Source organism: Trachurus trachurus (assembly GCF_905171665.1).
Source record: "Trachurus trachurus genome assembly, chromosome: 1".
Classification (NCBI taxonomy): Eukaryota; Metazoa; Chordata; class Actinopteri; order Carangiformes; family Carangidae; genus Trachurus; species Trachurus trachurus.
In genome coordinates this window covers 6,029,783-6,047,585 of record NC_139891.1, presented here as the reverse complement: position 1 = coordinate 6,047,585, position 17,803 = coordinate 6,029,783, and the positions used below count along the sequence as shown (strand labels likewise).

The 17,803-nt window shown below is 42.8% G+C and overlaps 2 protein-coding genes across 2 annotated transcripts in view; one reads left to right on the top strand and one right to left on the bottom strand.

Annotated features, from left to right (window-relative positions):
* Window positions 1-17,803, bottom strand: part of xylt1 (xylosyltransferase I) — a gene marked incomplete at both ends in the record, with an annotated part of 93,152 nt that overhangs the window by 18,844 nt on the left and 56,505 nt on the right. The window contains 3 exons of the mRNA XM_083993610.1: window positions 2,603-2,779; window positions 3,046-3,262; window positions 4,919-4,999. Of these exons, the coding sequence (XP_083849736.1) occupies window positions 2,603-2,779; window positions 3,046-3,262; window positions 4,919-4,999 (475 nt within the window). The remainder of the gene's footprint in view (window positions 1-2,602; window positions 2,780-3,045; window positions 3,263-4,918; window positions 5,000-17,803) is intronic.
* On the top strand, window positions 16,166-17,381 carry LOC310990050 (uncharacterized protein; the record flags this gene model as incomplete). Its single annotated transcript, XM_083977275.1, has 4 exons — window positions 16,166-16,405; window positions 16,499-16,685; window positions 16,833-16,957; window positions 17,055-17,381. 4 exons carry the CDS (start codon window positions 16,166-16,168, stop codon window positions 17,379-17,381), a joined length of 879 nt encoding a protein of 292 aa, XP_083833401.1.

Below are 17,803 nucleotides of genomic sequence, written 5' to 3'. Positions count from 1 at the left end.
GGTGCTACCTGCTAAAAAAAAAAAAAAAAGGAGAGCTAATGAAGCTGTGGCACATTTCTCAGACTTTGCCTTTTTTCTCAGGCTGCAGTGGCGACTGTGGGATGTTGCTGCTGTTTCACACGGAACCAGACGATTGGCCAGAGATATCAAATGCAACATGAAGGAGGGGGGGCGGGGGGGGGGGGGGGGGGGGAGTTCTGGTGTATCTACTCTTTCTCAGATCTTGTGCGTTCTGACATGCCCTCTGTGCAGTCATCTGAGAGTGCCAGCCTGTCACAGCCTGTCTTTCCAACAGACTTCCCAAACGCACCTCATTCTGAAACACATTACTAAACAATGATGCTCTAAGACAAAAGGCACAGCAGCACACACTCCTTCTCTCCAGAACAACTCCTCCCCCGGTGAGCGCGCCTAAAAAAATCACGGTGTGAGAAACTCAACAGTTGTACCTTGAATTATTCCTCCTCTCATCTGCAAACCAAATTCAAGCCTACTTTTAACTGTCATTATCTTCCCCTCTGCTGAGGTTCAAAGGGAAACTTGGATTGTAGCGCTCAATGGGATATTAAGTCCTATTAATACCGGGTCTGGCTTCCTTATGGAAAGGCTGCTTTGTTCCCAGGGTTGGACTTGACTGATACCAGGGTGCCAACCAGACCCGGCAGCAGAGCCAAGGACCTGTGGTAATGCGTTGGCACCGGACTGCCAGAGTCTGAGGCCAGACAGACGGCAGTCGGGTCTGGTGGAGGGATAACTGAGGTCAGTGCGATGGCTCCGACTGCTACGTGAAGGACAGGAGAGATGAAGTGAGTCACAGTGTTTAAAGGATATTTAACCATGGCAGAGTGTTTTCACTTTGTGCTGCGGTTTTTTACTTTGTAGGATCACATTACAAGTCAAACTGTGGCACAGACTCTCTCCGGGGTCCCAGAGTTTACTGCCACTCATTCACTTTCATTTTGAAAAGCTAACTAACCCTCATACCCGATGCAGAGGAGGATCTAATTACTATTAATCCCCCCCCCCCCCCCCCCCCCCCCACTCCCTGGGTCACACTAATAAAGATGTCATTTTGCACATATCGATTGTGAAAGCTATGGGAGCAGGCTGGATGCTGAGGGCGAGAGGACAGACCTGGAGGGCAGAGAATTTACAGATCGACTGCTGCTGATTTCCCACGATGCACTGAGGTGTGTGTGTGTGTGCTGAAAACATCCACCGCTGTGACGTATTCTTTTCATCCTCACTTTAGATCGACCAGATGTCTCTTATGAACTTCAGCGTGAAGTTAGGACCTTTTACATACAGTATAGCACTTAAAGCCTAAGGTCTGTATCTGTATCTTAAAGCTGCTAAAAGTAAAATATTACTCTCACATTAGAGACATCAGACCTTGGAATAAAAGCTATGTTTCAAATTTATTTTGACTTGAAATACTTGTAGGTTTAAAAGAGTTCAACACTTCATTGTAGTTGCTTAAGCGTAACTTTTTATGGTGCTAGATGGCTGTGACACACACAGACAGTGAAGAAGCATATTTTACAGAATAGTAGAATGACATTCTTTGGTATTATGTTTTGACCCACCAGATGCAGATTCTAGTTGTTATCCCCAAATTCACTTCTGTTTGTAGAAATTGTAAAAGTTTAAAGTAAAAGCACTTTAGCACATAGCACTTTAACTAGCACTGTAGCACTTTATAACTTCTCAGCAATCTTTTGGTCCCCATACCCACTTTTTTAACCGTCTATGGTCAGTTAAACTGGTGGTTGATGTATGTCGTTCATATATGTTTTGTGTAAGATGTCAAGGTGTTTTGTTGTCCTAGTCCTGCCTCTTGTACTTTTTACCTTTTGTACTTTTTATCGTCATTGTTTTTTTATGTCTAACATCAACCTGCCAATTAGCCTAGAAATCTAGACGCACCCTAGCGGCAGCAAAAATATTTGCTCCGTAGGTGGGTCTAGAAACGAGCCATAGGAACTTTTTGAGTCTCGAACACCGATTGTGTTCACCAATCACAGCGCTCTATCTGTTTAGAGAGTCGTTGGGCGGGCTTAACACGATGACGATATACATTGTAATTGGCTTGTCAGGCTAACGGCATCCTGCTCGTTGCTCTGATTAGTCGTAGCGCTACCCTATTGCGTGCAGAGGCAGTTTGAAAGACAGCCTTCATCCCGCCCCCTGGATTGAGCCGAGGTCTATCGGTCGTTGCCAGACTATACATTTTAATGATATAGTCTGGCTTGTCAGGCTACCTGCCAATGGGACTGGGGATGGAAATTAGCCATTTGGCTACAATCCCACATATTTACATGTCAATGTCCATCAATATGTACTGTTCCCATTTAAAAAAAAAAAAAAAAAAATCTGAAATCTGAAATCTGAAAAGTACCAGAGCTACTGATAAACTTTTACTATCTAACTAAAAGAGTGCGTTGACATGGGCAACACGATACATAGATCTCAAGGTTTATACCTTATAAGCACACATAACTTCTCCATTCATTTACAGTTGCTGTTCACTCATCCTTGGTTGGGATTACAGGCAAAAAAAGAAGAAGAATTCCTCTACATCGGTGCCGTGTGGTGCTGTTACCTGGAAACGATGGAAGTCTGCAGGCTTGAAATCATTTGGAGAACATCCGCACCAGTCCACGATGTGCTTGTACTGGCACTTACAGCCCAGTTTACGATTCCAGTTGGTGATGCGCAGGTTGTTATCCACCATGCTCTCACAATGGGCGCTGTTCTCCAGCACTGTGTGGAAGAACGACTGGGAAGTGGGAAGGAGGATTGGGCAGGAGATAACATTTGAAAATTAGATTGATTTTGTTTCACTTTCCAACTAACTAAACATCTGATTTGCAAATGAACTTTTTTACACTTTCTTTTTATTTCATGTGCATCTTTTTCTTCTCCTGCACATCTAACACATGAAAGAGAACGAGCTCTGCTTCTGTAAACAACACAGTGTTTAGTGTACAAAGCAGCGCTCGCCTGTCAGTCAAAAGTTGGGAAACACTTGTGTGTGTGTGTTACCTCAGCGGGCAGCAGAGTGTAGGCGTAGAAGCGTTTCATGTTGGTGACCAGGTCATCCTTCGAGTTGATGACATATTCCACAAACATGCGGTTGAGAAGGAACCAGTCGGAGCCTCCGTCCACTGAGATCGCCTCTGGGATTTTACGATCGCCCAGTCTCCACATGTGGGTGTCACACTCGAAGAAGAGACGGTCCAGGCCCTGCTTACGGATAAACCTGATAAACACGCAGAGAAGTGTGGTTAAACCTCCGACTGCTCACAAAATACGCAAACACTTAAGGCTAATTTAAGTGATTTACAAATGCCAAAATCCAGGTGAAAATCAGCCTTTCAAAAACACCATTTCCATAAGAACAAGCCCTCCGTGGCTTTTTGTTTTTCTACCCTTTGTGCTTCATCAGCAGCTTTTGCATTTTCTGCCTTTACTTCTCTTTACTTTCCATCAGTGGGAGATTTTTTCTGGGATGTGCTTGTAGCAAAAAGAACATTGTTTACTGTTAACTGAAGAGAGAACCATCTTTGCACAGGAGAAAACACCTTTTGGCTGCTTGTTACCACATACAGTACTGTAGGGGTGGATGTGTGCATTACAGTATGTGCTCCGGGTATGTTTCCTTCCTTGGTGAATATAGGTAACACTGAAAGAGATGAGCCTATTGACTGAGTCCTATCTTAACCATTCATTTCAATATTGGGACCAGTACAGGATCTGTGAATCTGTCTAGAACATGTATGGTAACACATCTGCCATTGTCCTTGGCATGTTGATAGTGTGTTTGGTTGTGGTTCAGCATTGTGTGGATCTGTGTTTGAGCAGAAATTAGGGTTTTCTACGGTTTGTGCAGTAGGTCTGACGTGGTGGCAGGTTAGATCTAGGAAATTCGCACTCTGGCCTTAACTCCTACACTAGTTAAAGCTACAGTAGTGCTATAGTTGTATATCTAAACATTACATTTCCTTTGCATTATTGCAAAATGTGTCCCCTATCTTTGGCCTTAAATGACTCAAATGACATGTTGTTCGCACTTGTCACTACACACTTTTATCAACAGCGAGAGAAGTGACACTCTGCATACATAATGGACGGTGTTACTCCTGCGAGTGTATCGAGTGTTAGACGGACGGAGTCAAATTGCGGGCAACCAGGTCAAATTGTTCCCTCTGTTCTCTGAACGGTGACAAAGACTGTTGACGTAATGACCTTGCGGCTCACAGGCACACGACGCACGCATCCGCTTAGATGACATTTTGGGAAACGTGCTCAGGCATTTTTGGAGCGTTTTAGTTTGTTTAAGCAGACTGAACGTATGCACATACTGGTGGATTACCCAGATCGTTGCTGTTGTGAATAAAGAATTAAATCAGGCACAAAACCCATTCCATCAAACAGCACCGAATAAAATACTGTGACTGTGAACACAAAAAGGTACTGCTGAGTCACGCTGACTCATGCATCCATGCGGGGTGATTGTTATTTTTTATTTTTTTCTCATGTGTTTTTTTTGTTTTGTTTTGTTTTTTGGGGGGGGGGGGTATTTTTGCTCACAGTGTCTGGCGGTGACTTGTTTGCCACCAGGGTGTGAATTGGCGGAAAGCAGAGACGGGCGTCCTGGCAGCGACCTCGCAAGCTCAACCCATCAAGAAGGTTAATTAATGAAGCCACAGATGGGAGCTAATTGTATTATGATTCGGTGACCTCGCTGTGCTAGTAACTGTGTGTGTGTGTGTGTGTGTGTGTGTGTGTGTGTGTGTGTGTGTGAGTGTGTGTGAGTGTGTGTGAGAGAGAGACAGTAAGAAAGAGAAATAGAACCAGAGAGAGGGTGTGGTGCTGTGGCAAGAGCAAAATGAAGTTTGAGAAATCTGCATTTCACCTGGCGTTGTCCCTGCCGTGGGACTTGATGAAGTTCATGTCTCTGTATTTGGATAGGAAGGCCACCAGCTGGTTATTGGTCCTGGAATGAAAGAAAATGACTTAATTTTGACAGCAAAACAAATGGTCGGCCTCAGCTAGAGGAGGAACATTGATTTAGCACAGCGGCTCCCAAACTTCTTAGGTGGTGCACCCACTTCTACATCCCCATCAAGATGACACACAAGAACAATAATGTGCAATAATACTGTAGGCCTATTGAGCTCTCACATTTAAAAAAAAAAAAAATAGGGGAATAATGATATGAAAGAAAAAAAGTATGCTTACTGCCCACAATTAACCAGCCTACAGGATACCCATCACAGCAGCAGTTATTATTAAAGGAAAATATAACAATAGCCATTTTAATCAAACTGCAACAAATACAGTACTAAACCACACAAATGAGAATGATCGTTTCCTTGTTTTTTTAACCACTTCTGCTTTTTTGCATGCTAGCTGTCACAATGAGCTACTTGCAGTTCACAGCCGGAGTTAGGCTGCTGGCAGGAAGTCAAGCGTGTTTTGGGTACATTTTCTTATTATATACATCCCTGATTTAACATCACATACGACAGGAGACAGTGCAGTAAAATCACATCTGACCACTGTTATAAAAATCTTGTTTTATTTGTTTGATAGACATTTAAAGTTTTAATAGAATGCCACAAAGCTGGTTATGTTTTTATCCCCTTTTATATCCTCTGTTAAAGAAGCAGTTGGCATGCTTTTATTTCTTCTTGTCTTGATTATTGCAACAAGCTTTTTCCTTGTCTTAGCCAAGTATCTACTGATCGATTCCAGACTGTGTAGAAGTCAGCTGCTGCATGGGCTTTTAACTAGAACCAACAGACATGACCAGTGCTCCCGTTTCAGCTTCTTTACACTGGCTGCAAGCACCATTTAGAATTGATTTTAAGATTTTACTGGTCACTTTTAAGTTTCTTATTTTTTTCTTCTCTCCCAGTTACAGTTGACCTTTTAGCACCACAGGAGCCGGTGTGTTTTTGGAGATCCCAGGGGACAGGTCTCTTATCTGTTCCAGCGGCCTGGCTGAAAACTAAAGAGGACAGAGTGTTTTCATTCAGGAGCCCGAGGCTCTGGACCGACCTGCCTGAGGAAATCTGCCAGGCTGAGTCAGGAAGATCTCTTAAAACACTTTTTTTCAAAAACTTTTATTGGAAAGCCTTTTCTTATGTTATTTGAGTTTTTCCTTTAGTTGACTTTTTTCTGTCTGTTTAAATCCCCTTTTTATGATTTCTTTGCTCTTTGTTGGTTTTATCTTGGGATTTTGGTTTATTTTAACCCTGGTTTCCTGCTAGGTGTGATAGACAGTGGGTATACCACATCACCCCAGGGGATAAAACAAAATAAAGTATGATTTATTTAGTCATTTGAACAACTTCAACAAAAATACAATCTCCCCAGCTGTATTTGTTTAGATGCGTCCAAGTAAAATCACTTTCAATATTAATGTAACATAAGGCAAACTGATGTGTTGTGTAGGACATTGTGCAGACTTCCTGTATGAACTTGATGTACACATTGATTAGGACAAATAGGATGTGATCTAGAAGCAGAGAACCTTGATAACGGTCTGTAGCTTGAAAGGCTACACTGTTTGCACCTAAAGATAAAAAAAAGAAAAGAAGAAACCTCACATGTAAAGTCTGAGCTACACTCACTGTCCTATAACCTCAGTGTCCAAGTAATTTCTAATCACTTCCTCAGTTTGAATTACTGTACATCATCATTATTCACCAGGACACAGAAACAATATAATTTTCACCCACTTCCTCCTTCATAATGTGTCCAGTCAGGAGTCTGTGTGACTTTTCAAGGGGACTCTCTGGGGAATTCCACAGTGGCTTTAACACTTCTCCTCCACTTCTCATCTGTCTCCATGTTGTACTTTACTCCTGAGTTTAACACTGCAATTGTAATGCAGCTTTGTCATCTGGGCTTTTAGCAATTTATTTTAAAAGCAGGACTGTTGTCAACGCCCTAGAACTGATAACAAGGCTGGTCTGGTTGTTACTTTTTCTTATAATTTTATAGTTTTAAACGTCATCCACACCTAGATAAGTGAGATGCATTAGTGATGTAATCACAATGTAAAGTCTGCAGGCAGGGCACTAATTGAGAGACGGGATCCAACACAAACATGAACACTGTATTTCCTGGCAAAGGTTTGGTTATTTCACATGAGAGATTTCTGTGTTGTGTGTTTTTGTCTGTGATCCGTTGGAATAACAACGATCACAATGTAATGATCACTGAAGGGATCAGTGTTGATCAAATCTGATGAAACTGTTCCCACAGAGTCCCGATGAGAAAGAGGAACTGACTTTTTCAATGTTAAACTTTTGATAAATAATAAGTAATGTTGTTTATTGTCCCAAGCTCAAACTTTGATTGTTGCATATTTAATCGTGAATATTTAAAAAAAAAATCTCCAGACATGTTTGAAGACAGAAAATATTCGGCTTGGAATAAAATTGGTCTGGATATATTTTCTCAACTTAACGTCTGAACTTCAATAAACTCTCCAGACATTCCTAAAATGATTAACTTGCAGATATCGCTCTTTTCAAAAGTTGACAGCTAAACACATGATGTCTCCCGCTTCACTAAGGAGTCTGTCCGATCTGGCTGTGATGTAACAAAGTTCTTCTCATACGTGTAAGTGTGAATTTGAGATTTAAGAACAGAGAACAGAGAAACTTTCCTACATTGGCAGATAAATGACAAAGCAGCCTCTGGGTGTCAAACACATACGCATCATTCTGCACGGTGAAGCTCAAACATTCAAGTAACAACAAGCTGAACAGGTTTCTGAGTGGAAGTGCACCTTAACGTTGCAGAGGAGCTGCTCTTTTCGGGGCTTGAAGCCACTTCCGATCAATTAAAGACCTCACCGTCTCTCTGTGTCAGTCCCTTAGTCCGTTCTAACTGTTAAAACTATTTAGGATGATACAAAAGATCTTGTCGTCCATGATTTTGATGAATGACTTCATGCTGCTCTCACATTGTAGAGCAGTCTACTCCTTCATACACAGGGCCAGACAGGCTAAAAGCTTTGCTCTGCAGGCTATGCCCCAGTCAATGGCTCTAACATTTCATCTGTGGTGGAGCCTTTCATGATGGCTTGGCTTGCCTTTCTAAAAGAGCAGCGAGGCTCTGGTAAAAAGCTCAAGGATCAGTGGGGGGAGGGACAAGCGCATATTAATGTCATTTTCTCTTGAAGGAGCAATTTCACAGCCTGGGGGGCTTATCTTAGGAGGTCCTGAGCCATAAAGCCTAACTGATGATGTGCTGTACAGACACATGCAGTCTTCTCTGTCTCTACTTCCCACACACACACACACACACACACACACACACACACACACACACACACACACACACACACACACACACACACACACACACACACATACACTGTCTAACTGCTAGTATGCGCACCGACAATACAATATACATGCACAGAAACACACAAATGCTTGTAGACACACACACACACGGTCACACACACACACACACACACACACACACACACACGGTCACATGCACACACACAGACAGACAGAGCAAGGGGAATTCATGTCAAGCTCCACATTTGCCACCTGAGTGGTCACCCCGTCCACGGGGTCTAGTTTGCTTACTGTCAGCCCTGTGGCTGCTCTGTCTCACAGTGGTATTCACACTCACATTAACACACACACACACACACACACACAAGCACACACACATTCACGCACTGCTGTGAGTTTCAAGCCCGTCTGGCACACACAAAATGTGCACCTTTTCAATATCATAGCCAATTAAACTTCATCATTATGCCACTGTTTCACTTCCATGGTCTTACCGTTAAATTCATAATGTGCCCTTTTTTATAAGAGGGACTTTAAATATAGGCTACCATCCCAGAGGGGAAGAGCTGAATGCCATGGCTGTCAGGTTGTGAACCCGCACTCCAACACTTAAACAGATGAGAGATTGATCATACATTCATCATCTCTGTCCTGGAAAAACCTTCAAAAAGTTCACTAAAGACACTATTTTAAATATCTCGCTTGCATTCTTCAACAGGGTTTTGTACAAGAATTACATATTTAAAACACTCGGCTCAGTTCTAATGGGTTGTAAAGTATTTTTTTCACAGCGGGAAATGGCACCTATCACTTAAGGAACAAAGCTCGAATATGAGATGCAACACTTTTCCCTGACGCAGATGACAAAGTGAGAGATTAGAAGACATGACGCCTGCAGTCAGTCATTGTCTCACAAAGCTCAGACGTCTTAAAAGCTGCTGTAAAGTCTATGAAAGGGGCTTTGAAGAAAAAAACACAGGTAAAAGCAAGGAGACAGTAGATAAAAGCTGGGAAAGAGCATTGTACTCTCTGACAAAGCAAGCGTATAACTCATCCTCTGGCCTCTCTCTCTGGACACACAGACACACGCGTGCGCGCGCACACACATGCACGCACACACAGTATATCTCCCCCTGGACACACTGCCCCTCTGCTGGTGTGAGGGGCTCTGGATTTGCCTTTGAGAGCCATCCATGCGGCAGGACAGACATTATCAGGGAATTAGAGGGGAAATAATGCTTGTCTCCAGTTCCACTGATAACAACAGCAGTAGTCAGGGCAGCGTGGGGCAGGGGAGCCCCCCGCATTCCTGACTGCACCATCGCAGTACGGTCACAGAGAGACAAGTGTCATTTGGAACTATAGCCTTTGACCAAATAAGATTGTAGACGTAAGAAAGCAGTGGTGCAGGTTGGACAGTTTTAGCTGGATAAATGTAATAGGATCAGGATAAGTAACGGGTTAAAAGCTTGTAATGAATTGACTAAAAGTGGGGTTTGTAAGTCGGGCAAGAGTGGGGCTTCTGCTTATGCCAACATGTTTTTCTGTGCTATAGTAAGTCCATAGTGATAATGTAATGCTGATGTGTTTATTTCTGAGGGAGAACGTCTCTTTTCACTTGATCCTCTTCCCAAAGAGATCAGAAAGGATTGTCAGGGACTGAATGGGTTTCGGTTTCTCGCTCGAGGACACTCGAGTGGCACGGATGCTCACTTTAACAAGGGCTTGAACCCGGGCTTGCCACTTTAAAGGACCACATTTGCAAGTTTCAGTCAGTATATATGCGGTGTGCAGACTTGGTCAAATCCAAGCTGCGGTAACAAATGCACTTGGTAAGCAAAGATACACGAGTGCAATTTCCATATTTTCATATTGCATGGATCTGAGACATGCAGTTCCCTCTCGTTCCCCTTCCCTAACTGCTTATTCTCGCTCCCTCGCCTCACCCTGTCATTTGTGCCTCTCGGCTCCCACTTTCGCTCCATCAATCGTTTCGTCTCCCAACAGATGGGGCTTAAAACCTCCACTGTCAGCCCTTTTTCTCAACAACATCACCCTCATGCAAATGAGGAGGCGAAAGATGAGAAGAAAACAGTGCCTCAGCGCATGCACTTGCAAATACCTTTAGTGCACTGATTGACAAATAGGAAAATGGTGCGCACGCATGTACACAGACAGGTGCTGAGACACCCTCAAAAGACACCGTACTCACATGTGCACCACACCGGTGCACATGAAACACACGCACGGACAAACGAGCACAGACAGCATGTCAGCAGCATTCATCAATATGGTGAAAACAGCTAAACACAACAAGACTAAACCTGTCCGTGAACAACATCCACATTTGTCCTTTCATCCTGGCTCCAGCTGTGGAGACATCAGATCCAGCTTCTTTTTACCCAGTGGCCATTACAGCTTGTCTAAATTCAACTGGTGGACATCTGGCTGTGAAGAGGAGATAACTCTCCACTTAATAGGAGGATTTTAATTGGCTGCTGCAGAGCTACATCAAAAACCCAGCAGACCCCGAACTCCCAAGAGGACTATAAACGCACAGAAAAAAAAAACAGTACAAGTCACAGAAATTTCTCGCCAAATAGCCTATTTCCTTGACTATATGTCCGGTTCACGTAGACTTTGTGGCTTTTAATTACCTTTTAGAGCCTATTAAAAGGAGTGCTTTTGAGTGGAGAGATGACTTTTGGACCGTACAGTGCACAACACACAGCAAATTCGCCGGTGTTAAAATTCCAGTGTAACATGAAATTAACACAAATCAGAGTTATTTTAACACTTACCAAATAATAACTAACACTTGCAGAGTCAGTGTTGGTGTAGATTTTGGGAGTTACACAGTTTCACACTCAGAGTGTTAACCTTTGACCACGCCCCCATTGACGGTTAAGAAATGCAGCTCTGGATTTTTGCAGTCGCCATTTTCCCCTCTCATTGCGGTAAGTTAAACTCTCTCAAATTCCATGTTTTAGCTCAATATTATAACATATTTATTTAGAACAATGTAAGATAAAGTTTATTTACCGGACTACGAATATTCTTAAAGTGTTTTATCAAATTTTAAACCGTTTTTCGTCGAAGTGTCTGATTGCTAGCGTAAAGTCTGTAACTTATAGCATGTAAGTTAATACCGTAGGTTAGTTTTCAGTTTTAGACAGCACATGCGGGTAAATCTTGAGATGTACTGTCTTTGTCATGTGAACTGAAGTATATATTTTACATATTTTGGGGAATGGTACTTTTTAAATGTGCTTTGCAATGAGAAACGTAGTTGCGGAGCGCCTGGGCTGATTGACTGAATCACTAACAGGTGTGCTAATTGCTGGCGGGAGACATTGAGTCCAGAGACAGACCGCACCTGCAGGACCACTTCCCTTCTCTTGTGTGAAAGTGCTAGCTGCCCAACATAGTCAGCACAGGTGGGTAACGTTCCCATTTAAGTGTCTTCACACACTGTACGAGGCGTCTCGCCGTGCTGGCCGCCAAGCCTTGCGGCGCTTACCGCGGCTCCACCGGGACTCAGCCCCGGTGGAGCCGCGGTAAGCGCCGCAAGGCCGGTGGAGCCGCGGTAAGCTTGCCGCAAGGCTAAGCTAACCGCAGGCTAAGCGGCTAGCTTAGCCCGCGGTTAGCTTAGCTTAGCCGAGCAATTCGCCGCGAACTCCGCTACCGCGTAGCTGAACACTTGGCGCGAGGCGGCTCCGATGGCTGCGCGAGCTCTGGTACCGCGAGGCTAAACAATTAGCGCGAGGGAGCTCCGCGGGCGGCGCGAGCTCTGCCACGGCGAGGCTAACCGGTTAGCGCGAGATAGCTCCGCCGGGTTCGCGCCCAAGGGCCCCGGTAGAGCCGCCTCGGGCCTCGCGGTTACAGAGCTCGTGCCGCCCGCGGAGCCCCCTCGCGCTAACCGGTTAGCCTCGTGGTAGCGAGTCCAAGGGCTCCATCGGAACTTGGGCCACCGGGCTAAATGCCCTGCAACGTCAAGGGTTCGTCTTTCAGGCTATCAAAAGAGAACATTAATAATCAAAACAACATTGCAAGGATGTGTTAACTAATTTCATGTTGTCTCCCTTTTCACCTGCTGTCTGTTACAGATGGAAACATGCTCCTTAAAGTGCAGTATGAAAACCGCAGGAAATACATTAAATTGCAGCAAGACGCTGACTTCGCAGATTTCATATCTGAAGGTAAATTTCCAACTGAGATATGACTAATCTAAACTGAGTTAAAATCATTATAATTAGGGCTGGGACTTGATTTAAAAAAAAATCTAGTTGGAGGCTTGTAATTAATTAATCGAAATTAATCGCATATGAATATTTGACCTGAGAACAGTGAGAAGCATTGTTTTTCACATGGATTTTAGTATACCATTGAATAATGACTGAATACATAAGCTTTTTTTTTCAAGGTGGTACTTAACCAAGACTAACAGACTAGGGATGCAAATTAAATTCATTAATCAATATTTGATACATACAGATTAAATGGTCGTTCCTGCCATTACACTACTGTATTTAACAACTTAGATCACAGAACCATAAACTGATTTGTTTAACTCAGCCTGATGATTTATTAATCTGTAGTGTGACAGACTAGCTACAGTGTGACAGGTCTGTAGCTACATCTTGACCACAGCTGCAGCAGAGGAAACTCCGCTGTTCTCAGCTCCACCGCGACGAGCGCTTTTATTTAAAAAAAATGTATAGCTCTGTTAGCGACCGGCTTAAATACGGGAGGATACTGCTGTATTTATCAAAGCTTGGTCGCCGTGCTGAGGCACCGGGTCGGTTTGAGCTGCGTTCAGGCTACATTATTTAAAGCAGATATCAGTGGAATGTTTTTGTTAATATAAGTCCTAAATAGTCCTATTTTCCGTCAGCAATCACTTACATGAAGTATTTCAGCCTAAACACGAGTCTCTCCGTCACTCTGCTCTGCTGTAACCCGAGGAGAAAATTTTCCTTGTGGGATACAAGTGTTATCCAATGAGGAGAGAGAACGGCATGAAGGGCTGTGTGTGCAGCCAAGGGATGCGCGTGAATGTGGTGACGTAGCACGAGGACCAATTGATGCCTGACAAGGGCGGGGGCTGCTAACTCATGGTGCGTTCAAAGAAACTCGTACTTTGTGTTTTTCCTTCCTGTGAAGTCATACCAGTTCGATCTGGTACGAGTTCACGGGTCGGAAGTTACGAGTGGCCGTTATAGGGAACTTTCACAGACAACAGGATGGTAAAAACACGAGCTACGGGTTACCTGGAACGCTACCAAGTCGTAGTTGTGACTTGAAGCTGTAACTTACGGTTTCAAAAGCCTGCCTTGAACGCAGCATTAGCCGAAACGGCCGTGAAGCTGATATCTGCTTTAAAACTCCTCAGGCAGTGATCAGTGTCGGCGGCTTTTTAACTCATTAAATGATTGTACTTGAGTATTATCGGTATGCCTGAAACTCATCTAGTGAGAAACGTTCCGCTGTGCAAAAATAAGTGCGATTAAAATGTGTTAATTTTTGTGTAATTAATTAATCTTAATTAACATGTTAAAGTCCTGGCCCTAATTATAATATTAACACGCTGTTGTGCTGTTTTGTCCCTTAAAGGAGTATTTCGGTCATTTTTGACCCCTAAATCGTTGTCCTGATGGTCACCCAGTGTTGGGGGGAGCAATAAACGCGACTAAAATTGATGCAGGCAAACCAGAGTTACACCATGGCTACCCGGCACTCGGGATACACTACATGAGTTAAATGGTGTCTCGCAAGGATTCCAGTCATGTACCATAGATATTTGATTGTTTTCTGAGTGTTTGTTGTGGTTGAAAGAATTGCTACCCTTGGGGTAGCGTTGTCGCTATCCCTTGCTCCGTCTAGCCATGGTGTAACTCTGGTTTGCCTGCAGCAATTTTAGTCGCGTTTTTTGCTTCCCCCAACACTGGGTGACCATCAGGACAACGATTTAGGGGTCAAAAATGACTGGAATTCTCCTTTAACCTCATAATGCAGTGAAAGACAAGTTCTCCATACCCATGGACAAAATCACTGTGGAAGATGATACAGGCACTGAGGTGGATGAAAGCGTCTTCGCAGAATTATCCGCTATGGAGGGGATTTGCTTTGTCATCAAGAATTGTCATGACGATGGTAAGTTTTATAAAAGATAGCTTGGTTTTATTTTGCTGAAATGTGGTCACTGAAGATGCAGCCATTTTAATACTAGCATATGAAATATTAAGACCCTTGTTAGAAAAGGTTTAAAGCTACAGTTGGTAAGTTGATGAAAGTGAAAGTAAACTCTGCGACTTGGTCAGAAATTTCAAAACAATACACCTTTATGAACCTCTGCCAAGCGCCCCCGTACACACAGACTCAAACAGACACTGTATGAATTACCCATTTAATGTCCGACCATCAGAATATAATGACAGTTCCAGCAAATATGACTGAATAATTGTTACCAACTGAAGCTTTAAGTAATGAGTTTAATTGATAAGCGATTAAGTGAAATAAAACAAATTAATGTCAGTAAGTAATGTATAGCACAAATTGTGGCATAGCAAAGCAGACATTTATTTCTTTTGATTCCTAATTATTCAGTCTTGAAGGAGATATAGGGAGTTTCTTGGATGTCCAGTGCTGAATGTAACTGCAAATAACCTTAATTGTTGTTTGTGTTTGAGATTCCCCCTCGTCACCTCCATCCACACCTTCACCATGTAGGAGTGTCTACTCTGGCTCCATAAGTAGCAGTGACGGTGAGGTCTCAAGACCATCAAAGCGAATTAGAAGTGATGAAGAGTCATTACAGAGTTCTTCAGCCAGAGAGGTGAGTTTATCATCATATCCATTTATCTTTTTGCTTACTGTGTGTTCTAATTAATTGTTATCTATGTAGCTGATAAACCAGATCTTGCTGACAAAACCTGGAGGGACAGCAGTGCTCGAGGAATATGAAGAGACTGGTACTTTGCGTGATAGCAGAAGAAGACAGATGGTTAACATTCTAGCAGCGCACATGGTTGAGACTGAAGGGTAAGTTGTTGATACAAGGATATAGATTTGATTCTAAGGATCGGCAAAATTATGTGGAATAGGACAGCCTGTCCCAGCAGTTAGGTGGTTACAAACATTTGATTGACTTTTTCATAAAAAGCCTATATTGCATGATTATTAAAAAATTAAGAGAGTCTGACAGTGACTCAAGGCTGCAGTAGACCTGTATAGCTGCAGTAAATATGATCATTGTCATCCCTATGAAGTCAGGCACTTGGGTAAGTGAGCAAACCATTTTAATTTTTCTTTGCAGGAGAATCCCTCAGCGAATTACTAAAGAGAAATATGCACTTGGAGTTGTCACCTTGTTCCCTTCATTGAGAGATCCACTCTCCAAGAAAGGATATGTAAGTTGTGTATTTTCCCTAAAGTAACAATCACCTATTATTAATACCTGTTTAAAATATGTTGACTGGATTGGATTTTAAACACACATATTTTACTTCATATTCAAAACAAATATGAAACATTAAGTTTATTAGATAATTCATGTGTGAACCAGGGAGGAGGAGGGATGTTTAATTCAGAATTGCCCTAACTTTTGATTCTTCTATTTCTAAAATCTGACTTGTTCGGTTTTCTTAACTTTTATTCATTCTATGATTTCATTGTTAAAGGGATACTGCTATTTGCTGACCATGAAGATTAACTTTGATCATGTCTCTGTCTTTGCTAAGGAACACTTTTATGACTGGCAAAGTGGCTCTGGATTTCTGGCATGGCGCCTTAAGACAATTCAGCGAAAGACCGTACTTGGGTCTAAGGAACCGAAAATGCAAACCGTGGGAGGAGGTGGTCCGACGCAGGAAAGGGAGCTACCTGCGATTGGTGGTCAGCTAGATGATGAACGTTGTAAAGAAATCATATCCTTGATGAACCATACCAGTGACAAAGAAGTCATCATGCAGAAGATGAAGGAGACCTTTGAGTATAGGCAGCGCCTCATCCGCAACCCCAATGACTCACACACTGTACTCTCTGTGTTTCCAAGGCTGCTGGATACTAAAGGGCTGGTCAGTATTGGCATCATTTTCTGTTACCATCATAGCTGAATGTTATGTGTGTGTCATTTGTTAATACTTTTTTTTTTTTCTTTGTTGCTGCAGATACTTCAAGACTTCAGCCTCCTCTTTGGACCAGAAATATCTGCCAGACTGCTGGAGAAGTGGCATACCTCCTATAAAGGAAAGGTGATCAGAGAAGCAGAGTGCCTTACTTCCACCCCAGTGCTCCAGAGTTTGCTGAAGTCTGCTAAGAATCAGTACAGTGAGGAATCATCTGAGGACCATCCAGGTATTCAGTTTTAATTGAATTATTTTGTATGTATTGGGTCATATACATACTTATGATGTAACTTATCGTAACTCAGTTGGAAAAGTGAATTTTTTTTTGTGATTCAAATATAGGTGAGCATGGACTTTTTTTTTGTGTTTCTTACAGGATGGGACAGTGATGTGGCATCTTTCCTACTGCTCTTGCATATCCTACCACCTCAGCCTGTGAAAAAGAAATCACTGAAGATCAGCGCATCCCAGGCCATGGGACACTTAGTTGTGTTTCACAAGGTATGTATTGGGCCACAGTAGGTGCTTTAATTAAGAAATGTATGTCAGACTAAAAGCACAAACATGTGATGACATGACATTCTCACCCCCACCCCAGTCCTGCAGGAGCTTAGAAGAACACCTACAGAGCTGCCAGGACAGCCATCAGCAGCCATACCTTCTGGCTTCTGGGACCAGCCAGCAGGCCATCAGCTCGTTCTACATTGTGATGGATAAGAAGCTCATCCCCTGCCAGGGAACCACATCATTGGCAGCCCTCGACGAGCTTTTTAAGGTGCATTTTGTCTTCAGTGTAAGCTATGCTGATGCTCTCAATAACCTGTACACATTTATCCAGACAACAGTCTATGGTATTGATGTGGAAACCACCAAAGAAAGCCCAAAGGTGAAAGAATTAAGAGCCAAGTTCATGAACAGGAGCTAAGAGCCATGTTCAACAAATTCCAGGTGTCATATTTGTTGACCATTGATTTAACATGTATTATATCCTGGAGAAGGTTTCATGTATGTGTGCGCAGTTAACAAAAAGCTTAAAGACAAAGATGTTGGCCACATTCATGAATAGGAGTTCAGAGCAAATTACTTGAAAAATGTATAGGTGTCACATTTGTAGATTGTTGCATGATGCACCTAGTGCATTAATTCAGCACCTTAAGTTTTTTCATGGATTATATCCTGGCAAAAACTTTGTTGTTTTGTGTGCTCAAGAAGGATGTTCACTGCAGTTTAAAAGTTTTGCAGGTTTTCGAAAGCATTTAAATAGTTGTCATAGCACTGTTAACATGGGCCCAAGCAATGATGTCAATGTGCAAACACCACATCAGTCAGACTTAAGCGAGCCTATCT